Here is a 15,256-nt window from a genome sequence, read left to right on the forward strand (position 1 = left end):
TCTTAAGAAAACAGTCTATAAATATCAGTTTTAGCCACCAAATCTAAATGGGTTTCATGTTTTTTTTTTTTATTTTTTACTTACTTAATTTTTTGGCCATGCCACAGGGAACTCATGCCCCCTGCAACAGAAATGTGTAGTCCTAACTAACCACTGAAAGGCCAGGGAATCTAAATGGGTTTCATGCTAAAGGTCACATACTACATAGTTTAAGGTCACACTTCACCCATGCATTCACACATTCATTCATCAAGTGTGTAAGTGCACACTCACCTCAAGGCATGGGTTTAGGTGCTGAGGATTCAAAGTTTGGATAGAATAAATATGATTTCTGCCCTGAAGCTCCTTCCAATCTGGGACACAGAAACTGAACCAGGAGAAATAGAACAAACAGAAAGGTTCAGAGGAGAGGCAGAGAGTTTGGGAACATCATAAACTTAATGTCTGGAAATTGGCAGTCTCAGCTGTTTTGAAAGCTCAAACTACTCCTTTTTAAATTCCTGGATTTTAATATGTCTCTGTATACCTCTCTCTACCCTGGTGTCTGTGCCCTCACTTTTCCCTTCTTTTTTGGGGGGGTTATTCCACACCTAGAATCTGAAGTAGGCGAAATTCCAAGTCCTTTCCTCTTCTCTGCTTCAGGGTCATGTGGAACCCTGGAGAGGGAAGATGGTGCTGCTGCCAGTGGAAGGAACTGCCGACCACTTGATCTTGTTTGGACTCCTCTAGGTAGGTGACCGCTGATTAGAGGCAAGTGGGAGAATTCCTGGCAAGTGGGCACCCACAGTTATAAAATATGGAGTGTGGGAGGTGGGAAGTATAGAAGGGCAAGCTTACCAATGATCTGTAGGGAAATCTGTGATTTCACTCTTAAGGTGGTATGCAAAAATGTGCATTTTGGGAAGAGGATTCACTCACCAAATACTTGAACATTAACAAGGTACCAGATACTGTTCTAAGAACTGGGACTACATCAGTAAACCAAACTGCCAAAATCCACTACCTTCCTGGAGTATATGCTGTCCAAGAAGATGTGGACATAGATTCTTACCCTAAAAGTGTCTGTGAGCTCAGGAATCAAGATGATAGACTGTGGTCCTCGGTGTTGTGTACTAGCACCATGCATGTAAAGGCAAGCTTAAACATCCGGAGGATAGAACCTATCCTTAAGATTCTGACTGGCTGGATCTTTATTTGGTTTTGGGACTGAAGCTTTTTAATTTCTCATTCATTTTGATCCAGTCAAGCTGGAGACAAATGGATATCTTCTGAGAAAAGAGGCTGAAGATGGTTTCCCTTACCAAGAAGAGCCATGGAAAACTGGCCACTTCCTTCTTTTACAAATACTAGAAGGCAATAGGATTTTTCAGTTTTGGATATCTCAAGAGAGAAGTAGCAACGTTCTTCTCTTATATTTATTGGCTTAGAAAAGTGCCCTATAAGCAGTGCTTTAAAATATTTAAATGTATGCCTATATATTTTAAGTTTTAGAGAGAAAAGGAGGAATTATCATGTAACTTGAAACCCCGAATGATTCCTATTTTCAAACTACTACTAGTAAGCTTTTTATTATATATCACTTTACAAGTGTCCTCCCCGTAATACTCCCCAAAATCTTGTCAGGTATTGTTACACTTACTTAAGAAACTCAGGCTCTGAGGGGTCCCAGCGCTTGGTCAAGATCACACGGACACTGGACCGGTGAGAACCTAAACCTCAGAGCCCGCCTCTCAACCCTGACCTCTGCGGCACCCCGTCCTTTCGGAGTCCTTTACACTCACTTCCCTTATTTAGCACTTGAAATCTCTCTTGTGACCCAAGATGGATAAATAAGTTATAAATCACTGAGGAAAAGAAAATGTTTAGGAGACTATCGCCCAGGCCGATTGGGGAGTATTTGGGGAGGGAAGCCTTGCCGGTGCAGGATATTCTTTTTGTCCGCAGCCCCCGAGCACGTTCCGAAACCTAGCAGGGACATTATTAGCTGGCTCTGCCCCCGCCCTCGGGCACCGCCCGAGGCAGAAGCAACTCCCGGCTGTGAATTCCGAGAGGTGGCTGCCGCGCCCACGCCCCCGCGGGCGCCAGGACTCGGGTGCAGATCCCTGACCCAGGAGTGATCCTTATCTCCTGGCCCCGGGGCGGGTCCAAAGGCTGCTTAGCTCAGCCAGGAACTTGAGTCCAGGACAGACGCCTGGTTCCAGAGGTCTCTAGCCGCAAGGGAGTTTTAAAGAGCTAGACCCTTTTCGGTTGAAGACCCCAAGCCCCTCTTGCTTTTTGGCTTCTTTCCCTCGCCTTATACTTTATCTGCGTCCAGAAAAGTTGGCCCTAAAGTTTAAGGATGCAGATAAATGTGTGTATACGTGTGTGAGCGTGTGACGGATCCCATTTGGGGGACCACCACAGCACCCCCCGCCCCCCTCCAGGGTCGCAGAGGCTGGAGCACACCCTGCTCCAAGACCAGAACCCGCCTGCACAGTGCAGGTTGGGGGGAAGCCGGGCAGGCGCACTCCTCTGGGTTGGGTTCAGGGTATTAGAGGGAATTGCGGCGGGGGGTGGGCTGGGTGACCGACAGCGTGGCCAGCCACTGGCCGAGGGCGGTAAGGAAGCTTAGGCCGGCGTGTGTGCGTGCGTGTGTGCGTGAGTGTGAGCGCAAGGGAGTGTGAGTCTCCCCAACCCCCACCTGTTTGAAATGGTTTTAAAATGCCCAAGCAGATTGCCTATGTTTTCAAAAGTTGCAGACAGTTGGAGTAAAACACTTGCTCGTCTCCCAGACCCCCGAAGGGCTATGCAGAGTCGTGAGCACTGAAATAAAAGTAGGAACGAGAAGGGCGTGTGAAGGGGGAGAAAAGTGGCTGATCCTGGAAGGGTCGGACTTAGGACCCAACGGGAAGCATATTGGAATCTCTCACTTCGGGAAGGCGGGGTGGGGCGGGCCGGCCGGCAGGCGGTCGCGGGGCGCATGCGCGCGCGTCTCCTCTTGCCGGCCGCTGCGCTCCGCGGCGCGGAATAGAATGAACTGTAACAAAACAAGCCGAGCCTTTGTATCTGCTTAAAGGGGACGCAGGCACTTCCCTCCTGTCCCCCCCCGCCCCCGCTCAGCTACCGCGTCTCCAGGGCTCCCAGCAACTGCCTGGAAGGGCTTCCCTCACCCTCAGAAACTGCCCGCCCGCGAGGAAAGGCGAACCAGACGGGAGGCAAAGAGGAGACACCGCATTTCTAAGAGGCAAGAAAGAAAGAAAGAAAGGAAGGAAAAAAAATAATCCAAGCGGCGCAGAGTGGACTCTGATCCCAGAGAGCACGGTCGGGCGCCGGAACGTGGACCGAGAAGCACCGGAATGCAAACAAAGCTCGCGGGCGCCTGTGCAGGGCTCGCGGGGAAGCCCAGAAAGTTTGTTTTATGATGGCTTGAGTGAGCGAGTGTGTGCAAGGGAGCGAGGCTGCCAAGTTTCTCTCTCCCGCTGCGTTGTTTGGGGGGGAGATGTCTCTCCCATGAACCAGTAGGGGCTTGGGGGCTTGTGCTGTGGGGGGCACCTGTCTCTCATTTTATCATTATTTTTTTTGGCGGAGGTAGGAGGGGTGTAACTCATCATGTCGAAGGTGATCCAGAAGAAGAACCACTGGACTAGCAGGGTTCACGAATGCACCGTAAAGCGGGGACCCCAGGGAGAGCTGGGGGTGACGGTGCTGGGGGGCGCGGAGAACGGAGAGTTTCCGTATGTTGGAGCAGTGACGGCTACCGAAGCGGCGGGGCTTCCCGGTGGCGGCGAGGGCCCTCGGCTGGGCGAGGGCGAGTTGCTTCTGGAGGTGCAGGGGATCCGGGTGTCCGGCTTGCCCCGCTATGACGTACTGGGAGTCATCGACAGCTGCAAGGAGGCCGTCACCTTCAAAGCCGTCAGACAAGGTAAGTCGGGACGCGCCTCTTGGAGGCGCCCCCAGAAAAGGGAACCCGGCTGAGAAGCCTCCTCCCGCCCCCCTTTCGATTTCCCGCTTTTCTCCTGCGAACGCGGTATAGGGGCGATGTTGAGGCCGTGTGCCCAGTGATGGTGAAATACACCAAGTTGTTGAGAGGCTGTGGATTGTTTGCCCACCTGCGTTGGGAAGAGGGGCTTGGGTTAGCTCGGGGAAGCGCAGAGATTTTTCCCTGGCCCGGTTTGCTAACCTGTTATCTCTGCCACCAAGTGCAGCAGTGGCTTGCCTGCACCGGGAGGAGAGTTGGGGAACTGAGGCAGGGGCAAAGTGGACGCTCTCCTGGTTCCCTGGGCGAGTGTTGCAGCGGGCGTAGCTACGGCGTTCTTTGATCTCTTAGCTGTTTTCAGACCTGGAGAATGGGTATGAAGGAGGTGAGGGTCTTTGATTGTTGGACCTCCTTAATCAGAAAATCAGCATCACCCCGTGACCGGCCAGGTGGGCTAGGGCATCACCACCTTTCAGTCCCAAAGCCTGCAGCCTGAAGATCTTGCATTCACCCCACAACTGGATGACTCATGTGTCTCTACCGTGTGGCCTGGCCCCAGACTTGTGGTTGGCGGTGGGGGGAGAGAATAGAGAGGGTATTTCAGCGCCATTCAAGCCCAAGTTTATACTACCACCAACATCACCACCATCCCCATCACTGCAACCATCGTTATCATCCCTGTGAAGATGATTATAGCTGCTATTTCTTGTCGCTTATTATGTGTCAGGTTCTGTGTAAAATGCTTTCCTTGCACTCTTTTGTTCTGATGCACAACAATTCTGAGAGCGAGTTTTTCTTATAAACCCCATGTTACGGATGAAGAAGGTGGGACTGACGTTGTTTCATTTACTGATGTTGGTTCAGTTACTTGCCCAAGGTCACACAGATACCAAGAGTGAGGGTTTGAAAATCCTTGTTGCAGAGCCTTAACCATCAAGGAGGAAGAGGTGGGGGATGAGTGTGGGAGACCTGAGGGGTGCACTTAAGAGAAGGGAGTGGAAGCAAATTCACCTCTCAGAAGCTTGGAGAGGAGTGATGACCCTTCTGATGGCTGCTGGCTAGGGGGAGTCCCTTGCGTCTTAGTTTGGTATAGGCTCAGGGCTGTCCCTGAGTAGAGAAGTAGAGAAGGAATGGATTCCGTTAAAGGGGTCCCTTGTATGATCAAACACCGTGATCCAGGTTCTTCCCTGCAAAAGCACCAGGTTGAGCCTTGGTGAAAAGTTCATACATGTGCCTGTGTGCTTGAAAGGGCAAGCAGCAGAGGAAAGGAGGGCTGGGCTGAGCTAGTCCTCTTTTGGAAACAGGCCTGTTCCAGATGATGTGGAGGAGGGGGACAGGGAGAAGAGACCGGCCTTTTGGTAGCTTTGGGAGCTGAGGGACTGACAGTTATGGAAATCTCCTTACATTTGTGTCCTCAGTATCTGATTGCACACCTCCTCCAAGAAGCCCCCAGGCATCCTGCCAGGATGAAGAAATCAGCCTTCTTCTGGATTCCCCTAAATGTGTGTCTTGTCAGTTTTTTACTTATTCTGAACTATGCGTTAGATCCCTTCCCTTCTTTCCATACAAGGTGATAAGCTCATTGAAAGGAGAGAATATGCCTCATTTACTGCATATCACCTCAGCTTTGCTTAAGGTCCAACACCTTGTCTCACCTGGAAATATGTCTCCCGAATCTCTGAACTGGCTGTTTTGTATTACATAAACTTATAAAGGGTGCAGAATAGTGCCTGACACATAATAAGTGCTCAATAAAGACTAGCTATTGTTACGTTTCAAGTGAAATTGGGGCAGTTATTTATTTCTGTGTCTAGCTTTTAAGTTTAGCTTTAAAAAAAAATGTGTTAGCACTTTATTAGATATTAGGTATAGAATGATAATAACCCAGTGTATTACCATTACTCCATTAAAACAGGTTCCACTTACTCCATATATCACCAAACATTTTGAGACATTTATGTGCTATGTACTGAGCTGGCAATGTTAGAGATAAAATGAAGTTTACAAAACAGTCCTCAATCTCTAGGAGCATCCAGTCTCAGGGAAGAAAATAATGCCTATGTACAAACAGGATCTTAAAGTGCAATATAAATGATACTTAAAAAAATGAGCATTGGCATTTAGGAAACTAGGAACTAACTTCCAGTTGTATGATCAGAGAAGGTTTCCTAGAGGACTTCGTTGTTGTTCAGTCTCTAAGTCATGTCTGACTTGGGTTTTTTTAGTGTCAGGAATCTGAATTATGAGGTTAACACCATAATTCAGGTTCCTGCATTACTAGGACTTGATACAACTGTAGAGAAAATACTGTCATAGCATTTGATGGGGTCGGCTGCAGGTCATCATGCAGGGGCATCTTGGAGACATGGCTGGTAGAGGATGGGCACGAGTTCCTGACTATCCTGGAGATTATGGGCGCAGGGAGCGTTTTACTAGTGTCTAATTGATCGATGGGAGCTCATTCTCAGTGTGTGAGATACTATAGGTGGCTGAGCCTCCCTCCACCAGTTACCAAACATTGGGATGCTTTGTCCCAATGCTGCATCATCGTGAAACTTTGGAAAGGTCAATCAGGTAACCCAAGTGTGTTTGGAATCAGAGGCCTCTGGGTTTGAAGGAAGCTAGTGTCTTCCCATCTTATTTCCTTTCACCCGGAATTATTCTGTGTGCTATGCAAGAATGCTCATAGAAAGTGTGTGTGCATGTGTGTGTATGCAAACCTACTTGTTCTTCTTATAGTGGAATAAAGTTATGGATGGGGACATTTGAATGGCCTGAAATCCACCGCAATGTGAAAGCTACTATTTCCTGTCATGATTACACAGGCGCAGGCAGCTCTTCTAACATCTTCATTACAGAAAGAAGGCACTGGAAAGCATTTCACCAGCCTTCTCTCTCTCTTTTTTTGGTAGCTTGAAACTTTTTATTTTGTATTGGGATATAGCCGACTTAACAGTGTTGTGGTAGTTTTAGGTAAACAGGGAAGGGACTCAGTCATACATATATATGTGTATCCATTCTCCCCAAACTCCCCTCCCATCCAGGCTTCACCATCACCAGCCTTCTCTTTCATATTGAGAATATGATTTAAATTATAGGACAAAATTGTTCTTCTTGTGTTTTTATTACTGTGTTTTAATCATATTAAATAGGCTCCTACTTGGTAAAGGAAAATAATGCTTTTGAGTTGTCTGCGCCTTAAACTAGCTACTCCCAGGGCCACGGGTCACTCTGGGTGCTGTCTGTATGGAAATGTCATGGTCCTCTTGTGGGAGAGAATTCTGCTCTATTTCACGGCAGCTCTCTGGAAAGTTGCACAGACTAAACTAGTCTGTTGTAAATGGTATATGAAATAGGACTGGTCTGTGAAAGAATCAAGCTAAATGGATCTACTTGGTTGGAGTTGGTTTATTTTAAATGAAGGATGACAGTTTTTTGTCATAAAAGTGCCTTAAGAAATTTACATATATATGCTATATAAAATAAATCACTTCATATATATAATAAGATATATATATACATGTACTATATATACTATAGGTTTATATTTACCTGTAGTAAAATGCACAGATCTTAAGTATATAGTTTGATGGGCTTTGACAAATGTATATGCTCATGTCTGCTTCACCCAGATCAAGATACAGAGCGTTTCCATTACCTCAGAAATTTCCCTCCTATACTTCTCCAGTCAGCTCCCTCCACCTCTTCCAGAGGCATTGACTCTTTGATTTCTCTCACTTTGGGTTAGTCTTGTCTATCATTGAAATTCATATCAATGAAATAATGCACAAAAGACACTCTTTTGTGTCTGGGTTTTTGCCCTCAACAAAATATTTTGGAGATTTCGTACTGTGTGTATCATGGTTGTTTTGAATTGGGGAGTAGTATCACATTGCATACATATACCAGATTGTTTATATTTTTGTTTCTCAATGGACATTTGGACTGTTTTTTTCTTTCACCTATTATGAATAAAGCTGCTATAAATGTTCCAGTTCTGCCATATCTTTTCCAATCTTTGATCTTATCTATCTTTTGAACTTTATTCTAGTGTATGTTGAAAAAGGAGAAAAGTGAAGTATTTTTGAATGGTATATTCCAAATTAGGCACAGTGAGAGATTAACAAAAACTTGAGAAAACCGAACAAATTATAACACTGTATACTGTAATAAAAGGTATGTGAATGTGGTCTCTCAAGATCCCTTACTGTACAAATTTAATGCCTTTTCTATCTTATCAATATCAAAGCATTTATCATGCACTGCAGCTGCAACTTTGCAATTTTAAGTATGAAAGCAAAACTAGCATGTATTTCTTTTTTCCTTCTTTATGATTTTACAGATAGAAAATTCATTCTTACTGTAGATCTTAGTATCCACAGCTTATGATTTTTTTTTGATTGTGCCATGTGGCATATGGGATCTTAGTTCCCAGATCAGGGATCAAAACCTTGCCTTCTGGGGTAGAAGTGCAGTCTTAACCAGGGAAGTCCCCACAGCATATGATTTTATTAAGTTGAGAACTTGTACCTTTTCACTTCAAGGAAGTACTTTATGGTTTCTCTTTGGCAGATCTGGACTACCAGCATCTCTCCTCTTGTGCTTTCTGGCCATTATTGATCACAGTAAGGGTCACTTGAATACAAGAACTGCTATACCTGGACAGTTGATTTGATAACGGGACTTCTAAGTGACTAATAGGCAGGATACCCTGGACAAAGGGATGATTCATGTCCTGGGCAGGACAGAGTGGGAAGGTGGGAACTTTCATCATGTTACTTGGTGCACAATTTAAAACGTGTGAATTGTGTATTTGTGGGATTTTCTGTTTAATATTTTCAGACTGGGGTTGACTGTAGGTAACTGAAATCACAGAAAGTGAAATAGCAGATAACGGGGAGCCATGATGATTAAGGAAACATTTCTGTAGGCTGTAACTAGTATTTTTTGAGCACTTGCTTCTAAAAGGCCTTGCCCTTGGCTGAGCTAGTGCTTTATGGGCATTTCTTTATTCCTCCCAACTGGACTTATGTGTCAGAGACTGAAGTCCAGAGGGTTTGGGTGGCTTTTCCAAGGGTCATACAAGTGGCTGAAGTGGAGCTGGAACTCAGCTGTGTTAGGTGGCAAAACCCATGCTTCCAGTTCTTGGATCAGTGAATTTCAAGTAGGGTCCCCAGACCAGTGGCATTGACATCACCAGGGAACCCGTTATATGTGCAGATTCCTGGCCCTTACCCCAGCCCTACAGATACCTAAACTCAGGAGTGTGCAGCCTGTGGGTGTTTTAAACAAGTCATCACGTGATTCTGATGCATGCTCAATTTTGAGCACCGCTGTCCTAGGATATAGAGTGACATTGAAAATATTGCATTGAACTTCCCTGGCAGTCTAGATGTTAAGACTCTGTGCTTCCAATGCAGAGGGCATGTGTTTGATCCCTGGTTGAGGAACTAAAATACCATATGCTGCACAGTGGGGCTGAAAAAAAGAAGAAGAAGAAAACAAATATGGCATCAAATGAAACAGATAATCGTGAACAAGCTAGGTGACTAGTGCTGTTATCTCCAGTATGTTACCTATTTGGACCTTTCTTTATACCTAAAATAAGTGGTTATGCCTCTTCAGTTCCTTTGCATTCATAAAATGCTAAGATTCCCTGAATAACCCAGACTCCAAAAGTTTAAAAGGGTGTGATTGTAGTTTCCCAAACTGGTAATATTATAGGTCACGCTTACATATTTTTGTAAGTGAATTTTGTGGTTTTGCAAATTACCCAGGAACCAAAACTGTCCCTCCACTTTTTTTTTTTTACAGACAGAATGGAGACAATAAATAAGACACAATTTAAAAACCACAACACCACCACCAGACCCTTCCCCTCGCTGTAATGAGGGACTTAGGACCATTACACAATTGAATATAGTTCTTTGTGCTTTTTTGAGTTCTGTTTTGACATTGCGTGTTTATTTTGACCAATTGGAATGTATTACAACATTTTAACAAAATAATTCTGTTCGTGTTTTAAAACACAGTGCTTTATCTTGCTTGGTTTCCTGTGAATTCTGCTTTTGGGGTCTCTGGGCTTGCTTCCTCCCCCACCCCCCGACCCCACCCAAGATGGTCACAAGATTGACTTGTCTATTTAGTGTCTCTTCAGAAAGACCTCCTCATCTGGTGGTGTGCTCCTAAAGGCTTAACAACTGGCTCTGGTGGCAGGGAGACACTGATTTGTTGCATCACTGGAGTTGGAAAGAGATGGATGTAATTGGTTCTCCAGAGCCAGTCTGAGCTGGCCCCTGTGTTCACACTGATCCCCATATAAGAGAGCTCCCTATATGACATGCCGTCTCCCCATTTTGGTTTGTGTTTTCATAGCCTTGATATAAATTCACATTATCTTCTTTTGTTGCTTCTTTATTGTCTGTCTCTCTTCCCATTGGAATGTAAGGCTCATGAAAATAAGAAATTTGTCTCATGTGTTCATGCCTCTGTTTCCCTAAAATAGTACCTGGCAAGTCATCAGTTTGGTACAGTCGCCCCGTCGTGTCTGTTTGCAACCCCATGGACTGCAGCATGCCAGGCTTCCCTATCCCCAGCTCCCAGAGCTTGCTCAAAGTCATGTCCATTGAGCTGGTGATGCCATCCAACCATCTCATCCTCTCTTGTCCCCTTCTCTTCCTGCCTTCAATCTTTCCCAGCATCAGGGTCTTTTCCAGTGAGTCAGTTCTTCTCATCAGGTGGCCAAAGTATTCGAGCTTCAGCTTCAGCATCAGTCCTTCCAGTAATTATTCAGGACTAATTTCCTTTAGAATGGACTGGTTGGATCTCCTTGCAGTCCAGGGTACTCTCAAGAGTCTTTTCCAACACCACAGTTCAAAAGCATCCATTCTTCAGTGCTGAGCTTTCTTTATAGTCCAACTCTCACATCCATACGTGACTCCTGGAAAAACCATAGCTTTGACTAGGCAGACCTTTGTGGGCAAAGTAATGTTTCTTTTTTTCAGTATGCTGTCTAGGTTTGTCATAGCTCTACTTCCAAGGACCAACCGTCTTTTAATTTCATGGCTGCAGTCGCCATGTGCAGTGATTTTGGAGCCCAAGAAGATAAAGTCTGTCACTGTTTCCACAGGTGCTCGCTAGAATTTGTTGGCTGCATGAATGAATTTTCTCTTCCTGCTTCTTATTAGGATGGTGAATGTAGATCAGGCCATCTACAACATGTTTCCTCCTTTCCTCTCTATTCCTCTTTGATTTCTTCTCAGTTTGGATCCTAATATGTTCATTTTCTCATCACTAGGCATTCTGATCAGCTGGTTCTCTAATAATTTATACTGAGCTATAAATAAATAAATAACTGACAAGGCTTCATGAATTGTACTTAAGTATTTCTGCCTGTGGACTCTAGGTGGGGTTTAAGAGGTGAAATTTCAGCTGTTCATTCAACAGGATGACAAGGAACTGTCCTGTTTTCTGTTTATGTGGGACCTGGTCTATGTCAGCATCCAGAAGAATGACACTTTACCTCTGTCTTCTTGTAGCCTTGTCCCTGGGTGCAGTTTTTCCAGCCAAGAGCGAATTGGATCTTTGCTGCAGAAAGCAGCCTGATTTTTGTCCTCTCTTGCTCTTAAACTGAGCTTTGTGTTTATGTCTTCTTTTTTTTAACTTAAACTTTCAAAAATCAATCTGTTTTTGTTCTTGGTGCCAAAAGACCACTCTCTGAAGGATATATTTAGGTTTTACTGTGGAACATTCTACAGCTTTTACAAAAAATAATGCAAGGACAGTGAACCCAACATGTCCACTGTTTCTGGTGGCTACTCTTTGCCAATGGCCGTGTTATTTAAAAATCGAATAACTTGACCTTATGATGCTGTGGCATACAGTGGGCTCACTGCATTTGTTGGCATTCATTACCCAGCTAGTTTCGGATGGCAGAATTGATGATATCCACCAAGGGGAATTAAGTGGTTTATAAGGGAAAACATTCTGACATCTCCTTACCACAAGGGTTTACATGAAGGATGTTGCTTTATAAACGATGATTATTTAATGCAAAACACCAGTCTGTGATGTCAGTGGTCCCTTCCTTAAGTTTGTATATACGTGTAACAGAATATACTGATTTTTGTATACACTGTGAATAAAGGCTGTCAAATTCGTTAAGGGCTGACATTCATATCCTAAAAAAAGGAGGTTACTGCCTTCCTGCCTGTCTTTATGGAGCTCATATGTGAGATCTATAACCTTGAAAAATCCTTGGTAAACACTGGAGCTTTGCTCTACTGCGCTCCTGTGGATGTCAACATCCATGTAGTATGTCTGGGGAATTTGTTTTGGTGTTTTTCGTAGCTGAACCTGCATGGATGTCAAGCACAAGCAAGTAATGCTGACTTTCGCTTTATGGTATAGCAGCCTGTGGAGGGTCCAGTGTGTTCTAGATGTTATCCTTTCTGAAAGCATGTAGCAACCCGAGAAGATGTAATTTGAACAATGTCTCTTATGATTAAATAGTAATCTCTTTTTATAGCTAAATAATTAAAGAATGGATAATCTATAACACAGTTGTTTCTCTAGTCCTTCTCTCTCTGAGTAAAAACTGAAATCCTCCTGGTGACTCACAAGACCCCCCACCCGCCAACGATCTGGCCTGTAACTTGTCCTCTGTCTCCCCGGCCGTGGCCTGGTGGTCCCCACCTGGTCACCTGGGAGGCTTACTCCCTCATGAACTTCAAATCTTTCCCACTTGTCTTTGTCATTCCCAATCCTGTCCTCTGCTTTATTTTACTTTATAATATGTGAAGTATTTCAGAATGACTAATTTCCTTACTTTGTCTCTCTCAAATATAAGCTCCAAGAGGGTAGGGTTGTTGTAGATCTGTTTCCTGCTGGATCCCCAATGCCAAGAATGGTGCCTAATGCATAGTAATTGCTCAAGTATTTCTTGAATGTCCACTGTCAACTTTAGAGTTAGAAGAATTCTCTCTGAGCTTGGTTGCCTCTGAAAATTCTGATATTTGAAAGTCTCTGAAAATGTAGGTACTTTATGATAAACTGCATTAAACTTGATTTAACTTTTGCTGTCTATAACTTGGGCTAAATAGAGCTTCACTGATTGATTTCAGAGTAACCTTGAAGACAGTGAGCCTTGTAGGCTGGTCTCAAATGGTCTTTATTTTAGGGATTTAGACCAGCACCGTGCTGAGTGTGCCAGATAACTTTGCACACTCTCTCACCCTTCAGTGGATGATGGTGGAGATGTTCCAGGCACCGTCAGTTGTGTGTATCGACTTTTCCTGTTCCATCTGCAATGTGGTGAGAATGAGTTACGTAAGAGAATTACATCCTCCCGGCTAAGGTGTCAGCCCTGTTCTTACTGCCAGCGGAGGCATTAGTGTGTGACTTTAATGGGATGCAGTTATGTTTTCCACAATAAGGCTAATCTTTCAGTCCATTGTGAGGAGAGACTCGAAGCTCTCTTTATGGACAGTGGCATGGTGGTGCAATTAAAAGGCCATTATGCCCTGATTTAAGCCATGTTTCACAGTTATTGCCATATACAGTGTTAACAGGACTGTATGCATTTATCAATGTGTTGTAGATTGGCAGGTTTTGGACTCAGGCTGGCCTGGGTTAGAAGTCAGGCTTTTCAGTATAATACCTGTGTGACTTAGGGCAAGATACTCTTCCTCACTGTGCCAGGATTTCCCCTTCTGAAAATGGGGATAATAATACCTACTACCTGAGGCTGATGGAAGGATCAAATTAGGAGACTGAGGTAAACCACATGGCCCAGGGCCTGGCACGTGGTGAGTGCTCACGAAATACCGGCTTCTGTTATTGTTTGAATGTTCCCTGTTGGAAAGCACGTGCGGGAGAAGAAAGGATCTCTTGAGAGATAGCAATTGTGGTACACAGTTCCCTAGAGAGCTTTTCAAGTCTAGAAAAAGCCCTCATTTTTCTGCCTGATTCAGATGCCACTATTTAAAAAGGCTGAGACTGGATTAGTGCAGACAAGGAAGAAGGAAACCTCTGGATCTCTGCCTGAATTTCTTCCGTGTTGTCACTGGTGAAGAATTAATTCTAATGAGTGTCCTCAGGACCCTGGTTCAGGAAGGTGTAGGGAGGATGATCCTCTCCCAGTTTCCTGGGGGTCCTGGGTAGGGCAGTACCAGCAAAAGTGATCCTTAAGAGCTTGACCCTGAGGTCCTCTGGCCTTCGTGGCACCATACCTAGACTCCTGAATCAAGAAAGGCTGGAGAGGCAGTGGGACTTGGTGGTACAAGCTTTTGAAGTCAGCCTGGTTGGGTCTGACTCCAGCTGAAGAGCCATAGGCATGTTAACCTCCCAGAACGTCAGTTGTTCCAGTTGAAAATGAGAATAATGCCTACCTCATGGGGGTGGTTGTGAGGATTAAATGAGAAAACATATGCAAAACAGTTTATCCTGTGCTTGGTGTGTATGGTATGTAGTCCTTACCGCCATACCTACCTAATAGCAGCCATGATAATTTTCAGTTCAGAAATGAAGACCCATCAACAAAGACCCAACAATCCATCCTCTGCAGAAGTGGTTTTTCAACTGAAGAGGATTTTGATCCCCAAGGGACATTTGGCCATGTCTGGAGATGTTGTTGGTTGTCTCAACTCTGCTGCTGCTGCTGCTAAGTCATGACAGTCGTGTCCGACTCTGTGCGACCCCATGGACGGCAGCCCACCAGGCTCCCCCGTCCCTGGGATTCTTCAGGCAAGAACACTGGAGTGGGTTGCCATTTCCTTCTCCAATGCATGAAAGTGAAAAGTGAAAGTGAAGTCGCTCAGTCGTGTCCGACTCTTCTCGACCCCATGGACTGCAGCCTATCAGGCTCCTCCATCCATGGGATTTTCCAGGCAAGAGTACTGGAGTGGGGTGCCATTGCCTTCTCCGTGTCTCAACTCAGGATGGGGCAATGCTAAGTGGCATTTAGAGAGCAGAGCCCAGAGATGTGACCAAACATCCTACAGTGCAGAATACGTCCACCTGATGTGAAGAGCTGTCTCGTTGGAAAAGACCCTGATGCTGGGAGAGATTGAGGGCAGGAGGAGAAGCGGGTGACAGAGGATGAGATGGTTACATAGGGTCACCAACTCAGTGGACATGAATTTGAGCAAACTCCAGGAGATAGTGGAGGGCAGAGGAACCTGGCGTGCTTAGTGACTGGACAGCAACAACCATCGCAGAGATATCCAGCCCCAGAGGGCCCTGAGACTGAGTCCAGAAGCTCTTCTCTCAGGTGTAGTTTCATGGTTGAGATTGGGAATCTGA

General features: G+C 45.1%; 1 protein-coding gene across 17 annotated transcripts in view; it reads left to right on the plus strand.

Annotated features, from left to right (window-relative positions):
* Positions 1-2,954: 2,954 nt before the first annotated feature.
* The window catches only part of MAGI1 (membrane associated guanylate kinase, WW and PDZ domain containing 1), a 640,650-nt gene continuing 628,348 nt past the window's right edge, over positions 2,955-15,256 (plus strand). For 13 of the 17 annotated variants that reach the window (XM_019984495.2, XM_019984497.2, XM_019984498.2 and 10 more), the window contains exon 1: positions 2,956-3,901. In XM_019984495.2, the coding sequence (XP_019840054.2) occupies positions 3,589-3,901 (313 nt within the window). In that variant the 5' untranslated portion in view covers positions 2,956-3,588. Of the gene's footprint in view, positions 3,902-15,256 lie in introns of all 17 variants that reach the window. The other 4 variants (XM_019984506.2, XM_019984508.2, XM_019984507.2 and 1 more) reach the window with 1 other exon arrangement.

This window comes from Bos indicus, chromosome 22 (genome assembly GCF_029378745.1).
Source record: "Bos indicus isolate NIAB-ARS_2022 breed Sahiwal x Tharparkar chromosome 22, NIAB-ARS_B.indTharparkar_mat_pri_1.0, whole genome shotgun sequence".
In the NCBI taxonomy this organism is placed as follows: Eukaryota; Metazoa; Chordata; class Mammalia; order Artiodactyla; family Bovidae; genus Bos; species Bos indicus.